Raw genomic sequence first — 14,282 nt, 5'->3', positions numbered from 1 at the left:
TTATTTGATTTCCAGTAGAGTCACTTTTCCCTCATTTGTACTATATTACATATACAGGTACATTCTGGAGACTCAACTCAATAACAAAAGCTATATTTGTTACAATGCATCAGTTTTATAATTATGCTTTATACACTAAAGAAAAAACAACCATGACTTCAGTCAGATCTATCCTTTATCCTTGTATCATATTCTGAAATCTTGAGTAACACTATGGCTGTTAATTGTATGAGTGGATGCAGGCAAAACTGAATTTTTACTGTGTGCACTGTATGTTTACTTTGAAGAACTTCCACTGCTTTTACGTCACTTGACAGTAGGTGGCACTACAGCAACATCAGTTACAATGACCATAACTCAGCTCTGTGCATTAAATCTTTCTGCAGAATAATATTTTACTGATAGAATATGATTGCTGATTTTCCATCTTTCATGTTCCTGTGGTTTTGAGTTCTCAGACTTTTAAGAGTTTAGAGTTTTTTCTTCTTAAAGAGAAAGGCGTATTGTACTTCCTGTTCATCAAACTTCCTCATTGTGGCTGCAAATGTTTCATTTTTCTCTCCCTCTTTCTCTCTCTGTTCCTCATAAGTTCAGTAATTTCTTCTTTTTAAGTTTTTCACAATGACTTGTGGTTCATTTTGAGTTTCTACAGGTGTTACTTACTCAGTGACATGTTTCTGTAATTTGTTGAAGTCGTATTACAAACCACCTACAGATGTAAGTAAGCAAATAACAATTTATTTGTGTGAAACTTTCAAAATAAGGTAACAAAGGGCTTTACAAAACTACAAAACAAAACAAAACAAAATATAAAACTATGGAAATAATTCATAACATAAAAGAAAGTACAGGCAGCTCACAACATAAACACTATATACATGAAATCCATAATAATAGCACAGTATCTGCTCATAGACATTAGTCAGTCCAGATGTAAGAGACAGTGAACAGAACCATAATCACCCATATATAAATAAAAATTTGTAATGTACACTCAATGGCCACTATATTAGGTACACCACAAATCTTTTTAAACTAATCACATGGCAGAAAAACAATGCATTTGGACATTTAGACATGATCAAAATAGTCTGCTGAATTGTAATGCAAGGATCAGAATAGGAAAAAAGCATGATTAAACCTATTTTGAACAGGGCATGGTTGCTGCTAAATATCCACTGAGAGGCAGCTCTCTGGGTGAAAATGCCTTGCTAATCCCAGAGATCATAGAATGGCCACTTGTTCGAGCTGATAGAAAGATACCAGTGACTCAAGCACTGTTTACAGCTGAGGTGTGCAGAAAAGCATCTCTAAACACAAGAAACCAAGGCTACAAACTAAAACTTAAAGGGGACTGTGCATTTTCAGCTTGTGAACATAATTAGAAGCATATAATGAAAATGTTACAAATGTCAAATTAAACAATTAATAAAAAAATACATATGCTATAAAATAAAATAAATAATTGTAGCAATTTACTGGCAAAGCCTGTGTTACATCTACACAGTAAACTTTCTATCAGTCTTTGCCTACAGTTGCATAGAGGTTGCTGGGGTCAGTGTAGGCTGCAGCAGAAGAAGAGGAAGCTTTCACGGCACTGTATGTCACTGTATCATCGTCATCTTTACTTAGAACCTGAGAAACAGTGTGAGAAATTGCACAACGGCAAATTACTAAACTCACCACAGCCCAATGTGGTAAAGGGCCATCAAGATATTCACACATGGGAAGCAACATAACCAGTGTTAACAAGAAATGACAGGTTAGTCTGTTTTCTCAAATGTGACAAAACAGAACAGTCACACAATGTATCACAAGATAAAATAAAGGCTGTTTTATTATTTTTTAGACAGTTTACCCGGGCTTCACTGTTGGCTTTCTTGGTGTAGCTGATGGAGGCGTAGGGAACAGCATCTTCAGGATCAGCCTACAAAATTAATACAAAACAACACTAAAGACTGCATGTTTCACTCTTACTCAGTTTTAATTTGTGTTTTAATCCACAATCATTTTAGCTTCTCTTATCCATACAGAGGAACTTGATTTATTTCTGCTTCAGTGATGTTGAAAATGATGTGGGTTTGATTTGATGTTATTGATCTCTGACAGCTCATTCTTCCCATTCAACTCCAGTGTATTCTATTTGTAATAACCTCACTTCCCTTTCTGTTTCTCTTCTGTCTCACTATATGCTTAAGACGTTTCATCTGGCTTTAGTTTTAACAAACATTGGTAACATTATGTGTACGTAATTGTGTGATCTCACCAGATCGTGACTGGTTTCTGGCGCTGACTGCATCATGTCAGGGCTTGAAGTCAGCGCCTGGAAACAGAGTTTAGCAAATTTTAATTTCATATAGTTCACAGATTAGTTTGTGCAGATGTTGCAACAACACAATGTGGTCCCGAGGCCCCACAGTCATCTACTGTAACATTTCGTTGTTAGTTTGCGAGTAAATTTTCATGAAACCGGGTAAAATGGTAGGGCCAGAGGTGGAAGATATATTCAGATTCTTTAAATACTAATAGAGTACTGTGAAGTAAAACTTCTAAATCCTTAACCTTAGTCAAGTATCACCAGCTAAATTAATTAAATGTATGAAAAGTCATAATAGTCACTGTGCAGTAAAATGGTCCCTGTCAGTGTTTTACTATTACACAAGATGAATTTGGATTTTACAGTTGTACCTGACAGCTGAGCTCATCTTGTTCATTCCATCATATTCTTGAACAGTAATTCCTAAACCTTTTCAGTTTGTGTCCCAAAATAGAAATGTAGTGTCTTCTCAGGACCCAGACTTACAGAAATACGTCATTAATTTCCATAGATCTTCATCTTTTACCGACTCCACAACTGTCAAAACACCATCCTTGGAAGTCTCTTATTTAATTATTTTTGGGCTTTTGTATCTTTCACACGCACACACGCACGGTGTTGATGAAGACTTCAGTTGTTCAATGGCAGTTCACTGTTCCTTATCTGCTAAATGCTAATGCTAATGCTAATACCAGGTACTGCAGGTGTATTAGCATTGGGAAAATGTGGACCCGCAATTTCCCCCATTTAGCATTAGCGCTCCCTCGACCCCTCACACTCCCATAGTTCTGCCAATTCCTTCAAATGTGGTCACTTTTGACTCCAAAAAGTCAACTTCCAGCAGTCAGATCACAAACTAATGAACAGAACAATCCCTCCATCCACTAATCATATACAGTCTAGGGTTGTGACCCATAAGAGGGTTGCAAAAGTGGGCTGTAAAACATGTGGTTGAACAAAAAGCTTTCAAGCTTTCAAGGCTTTTTATTGCTGTCAAGGCTGGTGGCAGGGTTTTATTTTGACAGATGTGTCCATGTCTGCAGTGACCAGCAGCGACCAAACATTTGATTTTTCCTACAAATGTTTACAGAGATGTTATGCAAGTGCGTTAAATATGGATTCACAATAAAAAGGTATTGAAACCAAAATGTGTGATATGTGAAATACTAAAACTGAAATGTGATTTATATCTGAAACACAGACTGTTTTCATTAAAAAAAAACCAAAAAACTTTCCATAGTCTCTGCAGTTTTAATGTTCACTAAGTTTATTCTTCATTTGTGTATATACTGTTTAAAAAACGGTCATCATAACACTGAACATGTGCTTATGAGTATATTTTTTAAGAATACATTAGTTTAGTTAGAATTTCTAAATGTCAGTTATGACTTGATGACCATGTGTTAATGTACGTATCAAGGCCAGACCAGCTGTGACCTACTGTTTTACATCATGTCTGTCTTGTTAAATGTCTTATAACTGAAGCCTCTGGATTTCACATCATTTCCAGAGAAAGACAGTCTTCTATTTTAATTTGGAAATTTAACTCACTCATCATTGCTACATAGTGACCTGTGCCAATTGGCAGCCCAATAAAAAAAGCTCCATGACAGACTTTAGTTCTTGACTCTAGGTTTAGAAATCACAGTTCTACAAGATGATCATATATTTGCAGCATCACTGTCCTGTGGGAACCATGTATCTACAAAAAAGTCAACTTTTCATGAACTCAGAAAACGGGCCTATTTTCAACTTTGTGACAATGTAGGTAAACAGTGAGGCTTTATGTAAAGAGAATACTTAATGGTTCAGTTTATCTCAGTATTGCTTCAATTTCACTGGAAATGAAGGGAATGAAAAACTAAAGCTGCAAATGCTGAGGATGGAAATACTCCAAATATTACACTGAATGCACCTTTAATACACAGTCAAATACCTTTATCTAATCATTTAAATTAATATTAGAAAAGAAAAACTCACAACATCGCCATTTGTCTGTCTTTCCTTCCCTGCAAAACAAAGAATGAGAGCTGACCTTAGTTTCCACTGGATTATCCACTGGATTATTTTGGTACAGTTTTATCTTTTCATCTCTGACCTTTATGTTTCTTCCATATGATGAAAACCACCACAGTGACGATGATAACTACGAAAACCACAACCATGGGGATGATCCACCACTGGTCTGCACAAACAAGAAGAACATGTCAGTATTCTGACTGCAGACCACAGCTAAGTTCAATATGCTGTATCTAAAAAGATGAGAAAACTGGATATGTTTTGTTAATTATTATTGCACAATTATTTAATCTAAACATCTCAAAAGTGAGCATGTCTTGTTTCTACATCACTTTCAGGCAGTGGATGACGAAATTCCACAGGTTTGTGTTAGAATATAAACCAGAAAAGAGGAAAATGGTTCAACAACAAGTTTTGCTCAGTAGTATTTCAGAGTATTGATTTATCGACTATGATGCGTCCAACACTCCTCATCCTCTCTGTCTCTCTACATTTATACTATAAAAACATAAAAAAATTAACACAAAAAATTATGAGACCATCCTTGTTTTCTTTGATTTCTTGTTTAATTAAATGCCAGGTAGAACTAAAGGTACATTTGTTTGGACAAATATAATGAGAACAACAAAAATAGCTCATAAGACTTTAATTTCAGAGTGGATATCTAGCCATTTTCCATGTTTTCTTGATAATAACCAAAATCACTTCAGTTCTTACATCAATATCTATGGCATTGTACTGACAAAAACAATGCTTTTAGACATTCCATATTTTCTTTTCTGTCTGTTTTGGTCCCGTGATACACACAGGAGTTAGTACTTGATTGCATAACCATTGTTTTTGATGACTTTTGATAGTCTAATATTTTTTTCCGTGATTGTAAAGATTCATTCACCATTACATGTCTTTAACTTTGTGGCTTCCTTTTCTCATAGTTTGTGCTTTTTTTCCTCTCTGTCCTCACTCTCCTGGTTATTTTTCCTTCCTATTGTCATCTTTGTTTCTTACCTTTCCTTCCTTCCTTGTTAGTTTTCTGGTGGCTGTTGTTTTCTTATTACTGATTAGTCATGTATGTCATGTAATGTGATTGTTATTTGTATCAAGAAGATGATATTCTCACCTTAAAGACCCAGTGCTACTTTTGTGGCAGCTCCAAATAGAATTTTTCTGTCTTTTTTCTTTCTACCTTCTCTATTTTGCATTTTTTTCCAATGAAAATCCAGTATTTTCCCATATTTAATTTACTGATCATGTAGATGTTCATCAAAGCTCAGATTAAAGTTGAAGTTCATTATATCAAAACTGAGAAAACTTAAGAAAAAGCGAGTTTTTCAGCAAAGATATTAATAACTGACTGAAAAAGGAGCATCTTCAACTATCATTTGTCAAACTACATAGGTTTTATTGTTGAATATATGTTACAGAATATGACGATGTTTCCATGTTAACTACGTCCTTATGGATCATATCTGATGACCATGAAAAGATGATAAACTGCATTTTACCTGAATTATTCACATGTATCGATAGGATTAGTGGATCAACAGGTATTAAACAGTTTAGATCAGCGGCTGTTTGGGTCTTTGAGGGTTAAGATCCCATCCTGTGTGTATTATTGTTATCATATGTCTAATGCATGCATTAAGTGACTAATATAAGAACTTTTGGGTATAAAAGCGTCTTCCTTTTGGACGGTCGACAGAGATCTCCCCTCACACCACATGTGAATGGTTGATGTGTGTGCTCTTATCAGTGCATACATAGAGCCTTGAAATAAACATAGAATTTCATCTTCAAGCGCCTCGTCTCAGAGTGGTGATTTTCAGTTTTAAAATTCCACAGTTTCCTTTACATTTAGGCTTTTTAAGGCCCCAAACTAAATTTGTGATATTCCTTGCAGTAATCGTTTATTATGATTGACGTAATATGAACCAAACTGAATTGAACTGTAGCAAAACATTGAAAAAGTCCCATACCAGCTGCTCCACCCCAGCCCTGGAATTCTCTCCCACAGCTTCCACAGTACTAGCCACTATTAGCATACCCACTTACACCCAATCTGACACTACCTGGTTATTGTAACAGTGTGATGCATTATTATTTGTTTTGCATTTTTGATGTTTGATAAGCTGTTTTTGTTTGTTTTCAACTTGCTCTTTCAAAGCAACTTTAAATTCTTTAATTGGTGCACATAAGTAAAATTTATCATTAACATTATTATTAAAATAAACCACAACTACAAAAAAAGACAGTGAATATCAGTGACTCTCTATATAGAATGTTTTCCTTTTATATGTTGGCCTGATTGAAACATGATCAATTCACAGCTCGTCTTCAGCAAAAGACAAATGGAGAGGAATATAATTCAGTACCTGAGTTTCCTGATGTGTTCATTTCAGGTGCTGTGGGCATTGGAGTTACTCTGGTGTTTTTGTTATTATTCCCATTGTCATCTGAAAAAAATAACACAGATGTATAAATAGAACTTTAATATGGAAATATTTTCTGGAATATGCTGGAATTAAAGTATTTTAATGTGAAGAGATGATGATATTCTGACCTGGTTGCTCCTCAGATGATGAACATCTGAATGGAAAGTCCGTTTTTTCTTTATTGTGATGCACTCTACATTTAAACAGCTGAACTTTTGATGAGCAGAAGTATTTTCTTCTGTTAAAAGTAACCATTGCACTGCAGGAAGGCTTTGATATTGTTAAATCTGGGTGATCTTTTCCCACTTCACCGTCATTATACATCCAGGTCACTCGACTAATACACTGTTCACGTCTCGACACAGAGCAGTTTAATGTCACATCATCACCGTCCTGACGTTCAGTCACTGAATAAGATGAAAACAGAGGAAAAGAATGAAGACAAATCATCACATAAATATTCCAATGCAAACAATTTAATGTAAATACTCACAGGAAACAACTGACAGAACAACTGAGGAGCTCCGACCACGTTCCTGTCCTGAACGATCGTACTGTCGACAGGAGTAAAAACCTACATCCTCATCTTTGACCTTGTTAAAAACCAGAGAACAGTCTTCTGTGATATTCAGTCTGTCGGATTTATCCTGGTCATTTTCAGTGATCTTCCCAAGTTGAATCAGCTCTATTCCTCCTTTGGTTCTCTTTTCATTGATGGTCCAGGTCGTTCCATCACATTGATTCTGATCATCTCTCACACTGGTACAAGGCAAAGTGACTCCATCTCCATCTCTACCATAAATGTACAACATGTCTCCATTTGCTGCTGCTGAGACGACACAGAGAAAGAGATACACAAAGAATTACATAACCAACACAAATCTGACAACAAACACTCCTAAAAGTTCCACATCCTCATTTTGTCTGTTGAGTTAACTCCACATTCATCGATCCACTTCACTGTGTCTGTTGTTTCAGATGTTTTAATGTCCTTTACCTGTAAACTCCAGCAGAAGAATCACAAATAAAAACACTTGAACGCATCTGAATCCAGCCATCGTGCGTCTTCGTCTCTATTATCTCTTCTGCTTTTTCTTGTAAGTTTCCAGTGCCTCATAAAGACATTTCACATGAACTTCCTGTGATTATAAAGTGTCAGTTCCTCATCATGGTTACAGCCCTCCTTTTTCCTCTTTTGTCAGAACGTCTTTGTGCATGCAGATATGTTGACTTTGATCATCTGCATTTTTCTTGAAGGTACCAGTTAAAACACTTCACTTCTGTAACAGGTGACTAAAAACTTATAGAGTTTAATAGAGTTTGTGAGCCTTCATTGCTGCTTAGTTTGGTTCAGTTACTTTAATACAAGATCATGGAAGACATACATAACAAAGAAATATTCAATTTAATACACATCAAACAACAAGAAGGTGAATTTATGGAGAAAAAAAATATGAAACATATAATGAGCACATTATAATGCAACAAAACAAACATAGTACACTTATTTATGTTACAGCACACTGCAATTCTTAGTTTTACTAACCACATTGAGGCACTACTTAACCGTCTATGCCCCTTATGAACAAAAAGCTATTTTTAACAACCACTGAAAGTAGTAATGGAACAAAATACAATATTTAAGAAATTCTCAGCTCATCTGGTGGTGGTGATGACTTATAAATACTGAAACTGAGAAAAGGAAACAAACCTCCACATTTTCAAGTCTGTGTAAAAAAAGGTGAAAAAGACAGAAACAGAAAAGGCATATACTGATATTTGACATTTTAAATAATATTATAACAATATAATGAGAAATAAAACATTTAAAAAAATAGATATCGACAGAGGCAAATTTCCCACCATGATGATAGTGCTGCCACATTTTTCAACTGTGTGGTCTTCATATGTACATATTTTCACAGTGTGATAGTTTTACCACAGAGATGACAGATTCAATCCATTCAGCTGTTTAACACAAAACTAAATGTTACTTTATTATCTTTGCTCTAAACTATGATGTTCTTGTGTAACTACCTTTTAAATTGACAAACATATGTGTAAATGATGCATAATACAAACAAGATAGAAAAATGACTTGTCTCTTGCCTTTGACTATAATACTTTTTTTTTCTGAAAAAAAGTCCCATGGGGGTGTAACGCGAAAGGACAGAACTTCTGCTTTCTACATATGAAATTCATTTTAAGTGAAAACAAAATTAAACATTTTACAACTGTTACAACAAGATAAAACATTTGACAAAACTCAGCAAATGTTTTTCCAATCAGATTAAATTAGAACTAACAAATTTGTGCTTAAAGTAGAAATGTTTGGCCACAAAAAAATGCATGATTTAACATATAGTAAATACACTGTAACAATTTTCTGTCGTTTTCACAGCATTATTACTGTATAATGAGCAAATGCTTTACTGTAGAACCTGTATACAGTATGTTGCTGTAGATCTGCAAAGCATCATGAGCAAAATTAATTGGCGGGTGAATTCTACAGTAAAATATATTTTACTGTAAATCAAAATACAGTAATGTTGAGCGGGATTTTTTTTTAGCTGCCCTCTTTGGGTCATACTACATGTTCAACATTGAATATCCAGAGGAGGCAGGCACATCACTGGAATTTATCCAGAGGTAAGTATGTATTTGTTCTGAATATTCTTCACAAGGGATGGGAGCAAGTATTTGTTATGTGACCACCTACTCCACAAGTAAAATACCACTCAAAATGTATCTGATTTTCACAGATTTTCACCGTTCAAACTTTAAAATGTTCAGCTTCTTCAGGACATTAGTGCTTGTATTTATATTTTTCTTTTTCTTTTTTTTTTTTAAGTATTCAGCTTTTTATGCCAAAACTTTTTAATGATTTCTTATAGAGGAATCAGCACTTCTTCTTGTACTTGATGGCAGCGTCTGCGGCCAATCAAACTTGAAGCACTTTTTGCACTTACTAAGGGTTTTTCCCTCAAGTCTAAATTCTTGCTTATGTTGTACTTCACTTTGGACAAAAGCGTCTGCTAAATGAAACTGTAAAATTGTAGAATTCTTCAACAAGCCACAGTTTCAACTTTTTCAGCTGTATTTTCAACCTTTCTTTTCAGCTCAAAGCGAATTTTACCCACCCAAAACAAAGCCCACCTAAATAAATCAATATTGGTTCAAGAGTGTGTTAAATAAAGGATATTCCCATTTTTTACATCGCCATCAGACAGCCCAGTCCTTTGCCATAATACTTTCTCAAATGTATTACTTCAAAAAATCCTAACTATCACCTCAAACAGCAGTTCTTTATTTTTACTCACCATGCAAAAGATAGAAAAGCGAGAACGGCTTTTATTGGTTCCATGAGAAATGTAAGTCTAAAATTAATGCGCATATCACATATCTACATGTCTTTTTTCGCGTCATCATTTTAAAACAAAAAGTTGAGTGCTTGTTTTTGTTTTGGAGTATTCAATAAAATACCCCAAAATTCCCATTTCACAGTAGTCTGCTATTTGCTGTGATACAAAATACGTCACCATATTACAGTACTGTAATAGCAATTACAGTACTGTGATTGGTACTGTAATGGTAGTTACAGTATTTTACAGGTTCTGTAATTTAATATACAGTAAGTATGCTGTAGAAAGTAATACAGCAACTTACTTGCTAATTGCTGCCAGCAAGTTACTGTACATTTCACAGTATCCTTGTTACAGTGTAATAAAACCAACAATATTCAAGCGTGGGGTCATCTTGCTGACATTGATCAGTGGAATCTGACAGAGACAGAAGGATCTCAAAGCTAAAGCTTAAAGTTTCTGCACACATTAACTTCCTGTTTAGAAAAGAAAAAGACTTGCACACATAATCTTTTTTTTTTTTTTTTTTTTTTTTTTTTTTTACAGATTAGCAATATTTCATGCATGTGTTTTATTTGGAAAAAGGAACACAGACCATAAAGAGGCAACAGAAGGTGGAGTCAGTGGATGAATATTACCTAGTCTAAAAATAGGACCAATGGCCCTGTAGCTTACTGACCAAATTAAAAGCTTTGGGAAATGTATCCAGATGCCATTTATTATCACCCAGTTATGTGTATTTATTATATTACAGAAATAGCCCATGTTTTGGTCATATTCCAATCAGATCTGTAAAAAATTCAAATTCCAACTTGATATCATTGATACTTACTGATTTATAAGGATCAATCCACTTCCTATCTCCTATAATGGGAACATTTTTCAAAGTGGCACCAAATCCAGAATCAGATCCGGATTGAAATAATGTCAATAGCTTGTGTTGACATCATCATACAGAAGCTGTATACCAAGTTTGAAGTCAATCAGAACTGTAGTTTCGGAAAAAAAAAGACGATTGAAATTTTTTCCCCATAAGAGTCCATGTTAAATTTTCTGTAAGTTCCCGGATCCAGAAGAAGATCCTGATCAGCATGTGGCCATTATGTTTTGGTCATGTCCCCATCGGGGCTGGACTGTAGAAATTTACACTGGATATCATTTATATTTACTGAGTTATTGCATCCATCCACTTCCTATCTCTTATAATGGGGAAATTTTTCAAAGTGGCACTAAATCCAGAATCAGATCCGGATCCAAATAATTTCACTGACTTTTGTTGACATCATCATAAAGAAGCTGTATACCAAGTTTGAAGTCAATCGGAATTGTAGTAAGAGAAGAAGACGATTGAAATTTTGTAAAGGACGACAGACGATTACAGACGACGACGACGGACGCCGCATGACGACAATAGCTTACGGCCTGTTGGCCGGTAAGCTAAAAACAGACCTCAAATACTTAATAATGAAATGCAGATCTGGACCAACATTGAGAAGTAAAAAGGCTAGAGGAGATAAAAGGAGACGCATGGAGAAGTGACATTTGTAGCTGCAATAGTTCTGAACTCTGACTTCCATGATTCACAACACTCTGTGGTCAAACCTGAGCTGTACATGTGTTTATTCTATAATGGAGGGTGGGCGATTATTTGAATATCAGTAATACAGAGGAAATATTATGGGCTGTCTGTATGTGCAACAGGACCAGGACCAATACTTGGACGTGAATGTCATTGAGCTGGAGATTCCTCTTGATTTCATTTCAGTGTGTTGGGTTGAAGCTTAATGACTGTATGTGGAAGTAAATCCTCTGTTTGACGTCTTATTGAACATCCTGGTGAATCAGTCAAGTTATGTCAGTGTTTAGTTCCAATAATAATCTAACGCAGGTGGAAATGACGACTGTTTTATATGGCTGATCTGCTCTGAGAAGGCCTTCCTCTGTATCTATAAATAAATCAATAAGAGTAGAGAAAATTCTGTCTCTGCTATTGACGTAAAATAACGGCATAATCAGAAGTAAAAAGAGTCACAAACCTGAGTAAATTTCATAAACTCATTTAAAAACTCTCCTTACTAATATTAGTGTTTTGAAATGACTCCTACAAATACATACACAATTAGTTCAGGTGTAAAAGTAATGCACTAGTTTTAAACTGCACCAATTCAGTAAATCTCACCAGAGGAGACAGAGCAGAGGAAGTGTCGATGTGTGTTTATAGATGTTAAATAAAACCCACTGCTCACAAATGTTATGTTCATCATCTGCTATAATGTAATAATAACAAAACTTAGTGGAAGAAAATTTTAGGCTGGAAATAATGTCTTTTAATGTGAAGAGATGATGATATTCTGACCTGGTTGCTCTTCAGATGATAAACATTTAAAGGGAAACTCCTCTATTTCACTAATGTGATGCAGTGAGTGAATATCAGTGTCTGTCTATATAAAATGTTTTCCTTTTATATGTTGGCCTGATTGAAACATTATCAATTCACAGCCAAAAGCTGGTCTTCAACACAAGACAAACAGAGAAGAATGTAATTCAGTACCTGAGTTTCCTGATGTGTTCATTTCAGGTGCTGTGGGAGTTGAAGTTACTGTGGTGTTTTTGTTATTTTTCCCATTGTCATCTGAAAAAAATAACCCCGAAGTATAAATACAACTTTAATATGGGGAAACATTTGCTGGAATATGCTGGAATTAAAGTATTTTAATGTGAAGAGATGATGATATTCTGACCTGGTTGCTCTTCAGATGATGAACGTCTGAAGGAAAACTCCTCGGTTTTATTCCCGAGACGCACTGCACATTTAAACACCTGAGCTTTCTTTGTGTAGAAGTATTTTCTTCTGTTAAAAGTAACACTTGCAGTGCAGGAAGACGTTGATATTGTCATATCTGGGTGACCTTTTTCTACTTCAACACCATTAAACATCCAGGTCACAGGACTAAAACACTGTCCATGTGTTGACACAGAGCAGATAAACGTCACATCATCACCGTCCTGACGTTCAGTCACTGAATAAGATGAAAACAGAGGAAAAGAATGAAGAGAATGCATCACATAAATATTCCAATGCAAACAATTTAATGTAAATACTCACAGGAAACAACTGACAGTTCAACATAAGAGCTCCGACCACGTTCATGTCCTGACTCATCGTACTGTCGACAGAGGTAAAGACCTGCATCCTCATCTTTGACCTTGTTAAAAACCAGAGAACAGTCTTCTGTGATATTCAGTCTGTTGGATTTATCCTGGGCATCTTCACTGATCTTCCCAAGTTGAATCAGCTCTGTTGCTGCTCTGGTTCTCCCTTTATTGAAGGTCCAGCTCGTCCCATTACATTGATTCTGACCATCTCTCACATTGGTACAAGGCAAAGTGACTCCATCTCCACCTCTACCATAAATGAACAACGCTTCTCCATTTGTTACTGCAGAGACGACACAGAGAAAGAGATACACAAAGAATTTCATAACCAACACAAATTTGAAAATAAACGCTCCTAAAAGTTCCACATCCTCCTTTTGTTTGTTGAGTTAACTCCACATTCATTGATCCACTTCACTGTGTCTGTTGTTTGACATGTTTAAATGTCCTTTACCTGTAAACTCCAGCAGAAGAATCACAAATAAAAACACTTGAATGCATCTGAATCCAGCCATCGTGCTTCTTTGTTTATCTCTTCTGCTTTTACTTCTCAGTTTCAGGTGCTTTTTAAAGATAAATGTTACAACTCTTTGTGGTTTATAAGATGTTAGTGTGTCACAACGACTTCTGCTCTTCTTCTTCTCATGCCAGTGGATGTTAATGTGTGCAGACATTTCTTCTTCTCCTTCAAAATAATCAGAAAATCCCTTCACACACACTTTAAACTTCTTACTTCTATATAATTATGGTGATAATATGCCTCAAATTATGAAATAAATAAAAGAAACAAGGCATTCTATTAACTGTTCCACTGATTACAATGTTTTTACAGGACTGATTTCTGATCAGAGCTGATTAAGTTAAGAGTTGATTCTACTGATTTTACTTCTGCTCCATTTGTTTTAAGAACAACTCAACACTAATTTATATATCAGATACAGATTGAGTTATTTGAGTTTTTTTTTTTTTTTTTTAACTTTTACTTCTTCTGATTAT

The 14,282-nt window shown here is 35.2% G+C and overlaps 1 protein-coding gene across 1 annotated transcript; it reads right to left on the bottom strand.

The window, feature by feature from the left end:
• Positions 1-718: 718 nt before the first annotated feature.
• LOC115414988 (uncharacterized) lies at positions 719-13,833 on the bottom strand. The gene is made up of 12 exons (XM_030128373.1): positions 13,741-13,833; positions 13,237-13,569; positions 12,872-13,150; positions 12,682-12,762; positions 7,262-7,597; positions 6,897-7,175; positions 6,709-6,789; positions 4,416-4,502; positions 4,298-4,326; positions 2,267-2,323; positions 1,859-1,927; positions 719-1,635 (listed from the first exon to the last, which is right to left on the bottom strand). Exons 1-12 carry the CDS (start codon positions 13,799-13,801, stop codon positions 1,519-1,521), a joined length of 1,809 nt encoding a protein of 602 aa, XP_029984233.1. The 5' UTR covers positions 13,802-13,833; the 3' UTR covers positions 719-1,518.
• Between the last annotated feature and the right edge of the window lie 449 nt (positions 13,834-14,282).

The sequence above is a fragment of the Sphaeramia orbicularis genome, chromosome 24 (genome assembly GCF_902148855.1).
Source record: "Sphaeramia orbicularis chromosome 24, fSphaOr1.1, whole genome shotgun sequence".
NCBI lineage: Eukaryota > Metazoa > Chordata > Actinopteri > Kurtiformes > Apogonidae > Sphaeramia > Sphaeramia orbicularis.
The sequence above is the reverse complement of the archived record's forward strand: the minus strand, read 5'-3'. Positions and strand labels throughout refer to the sequence as shown.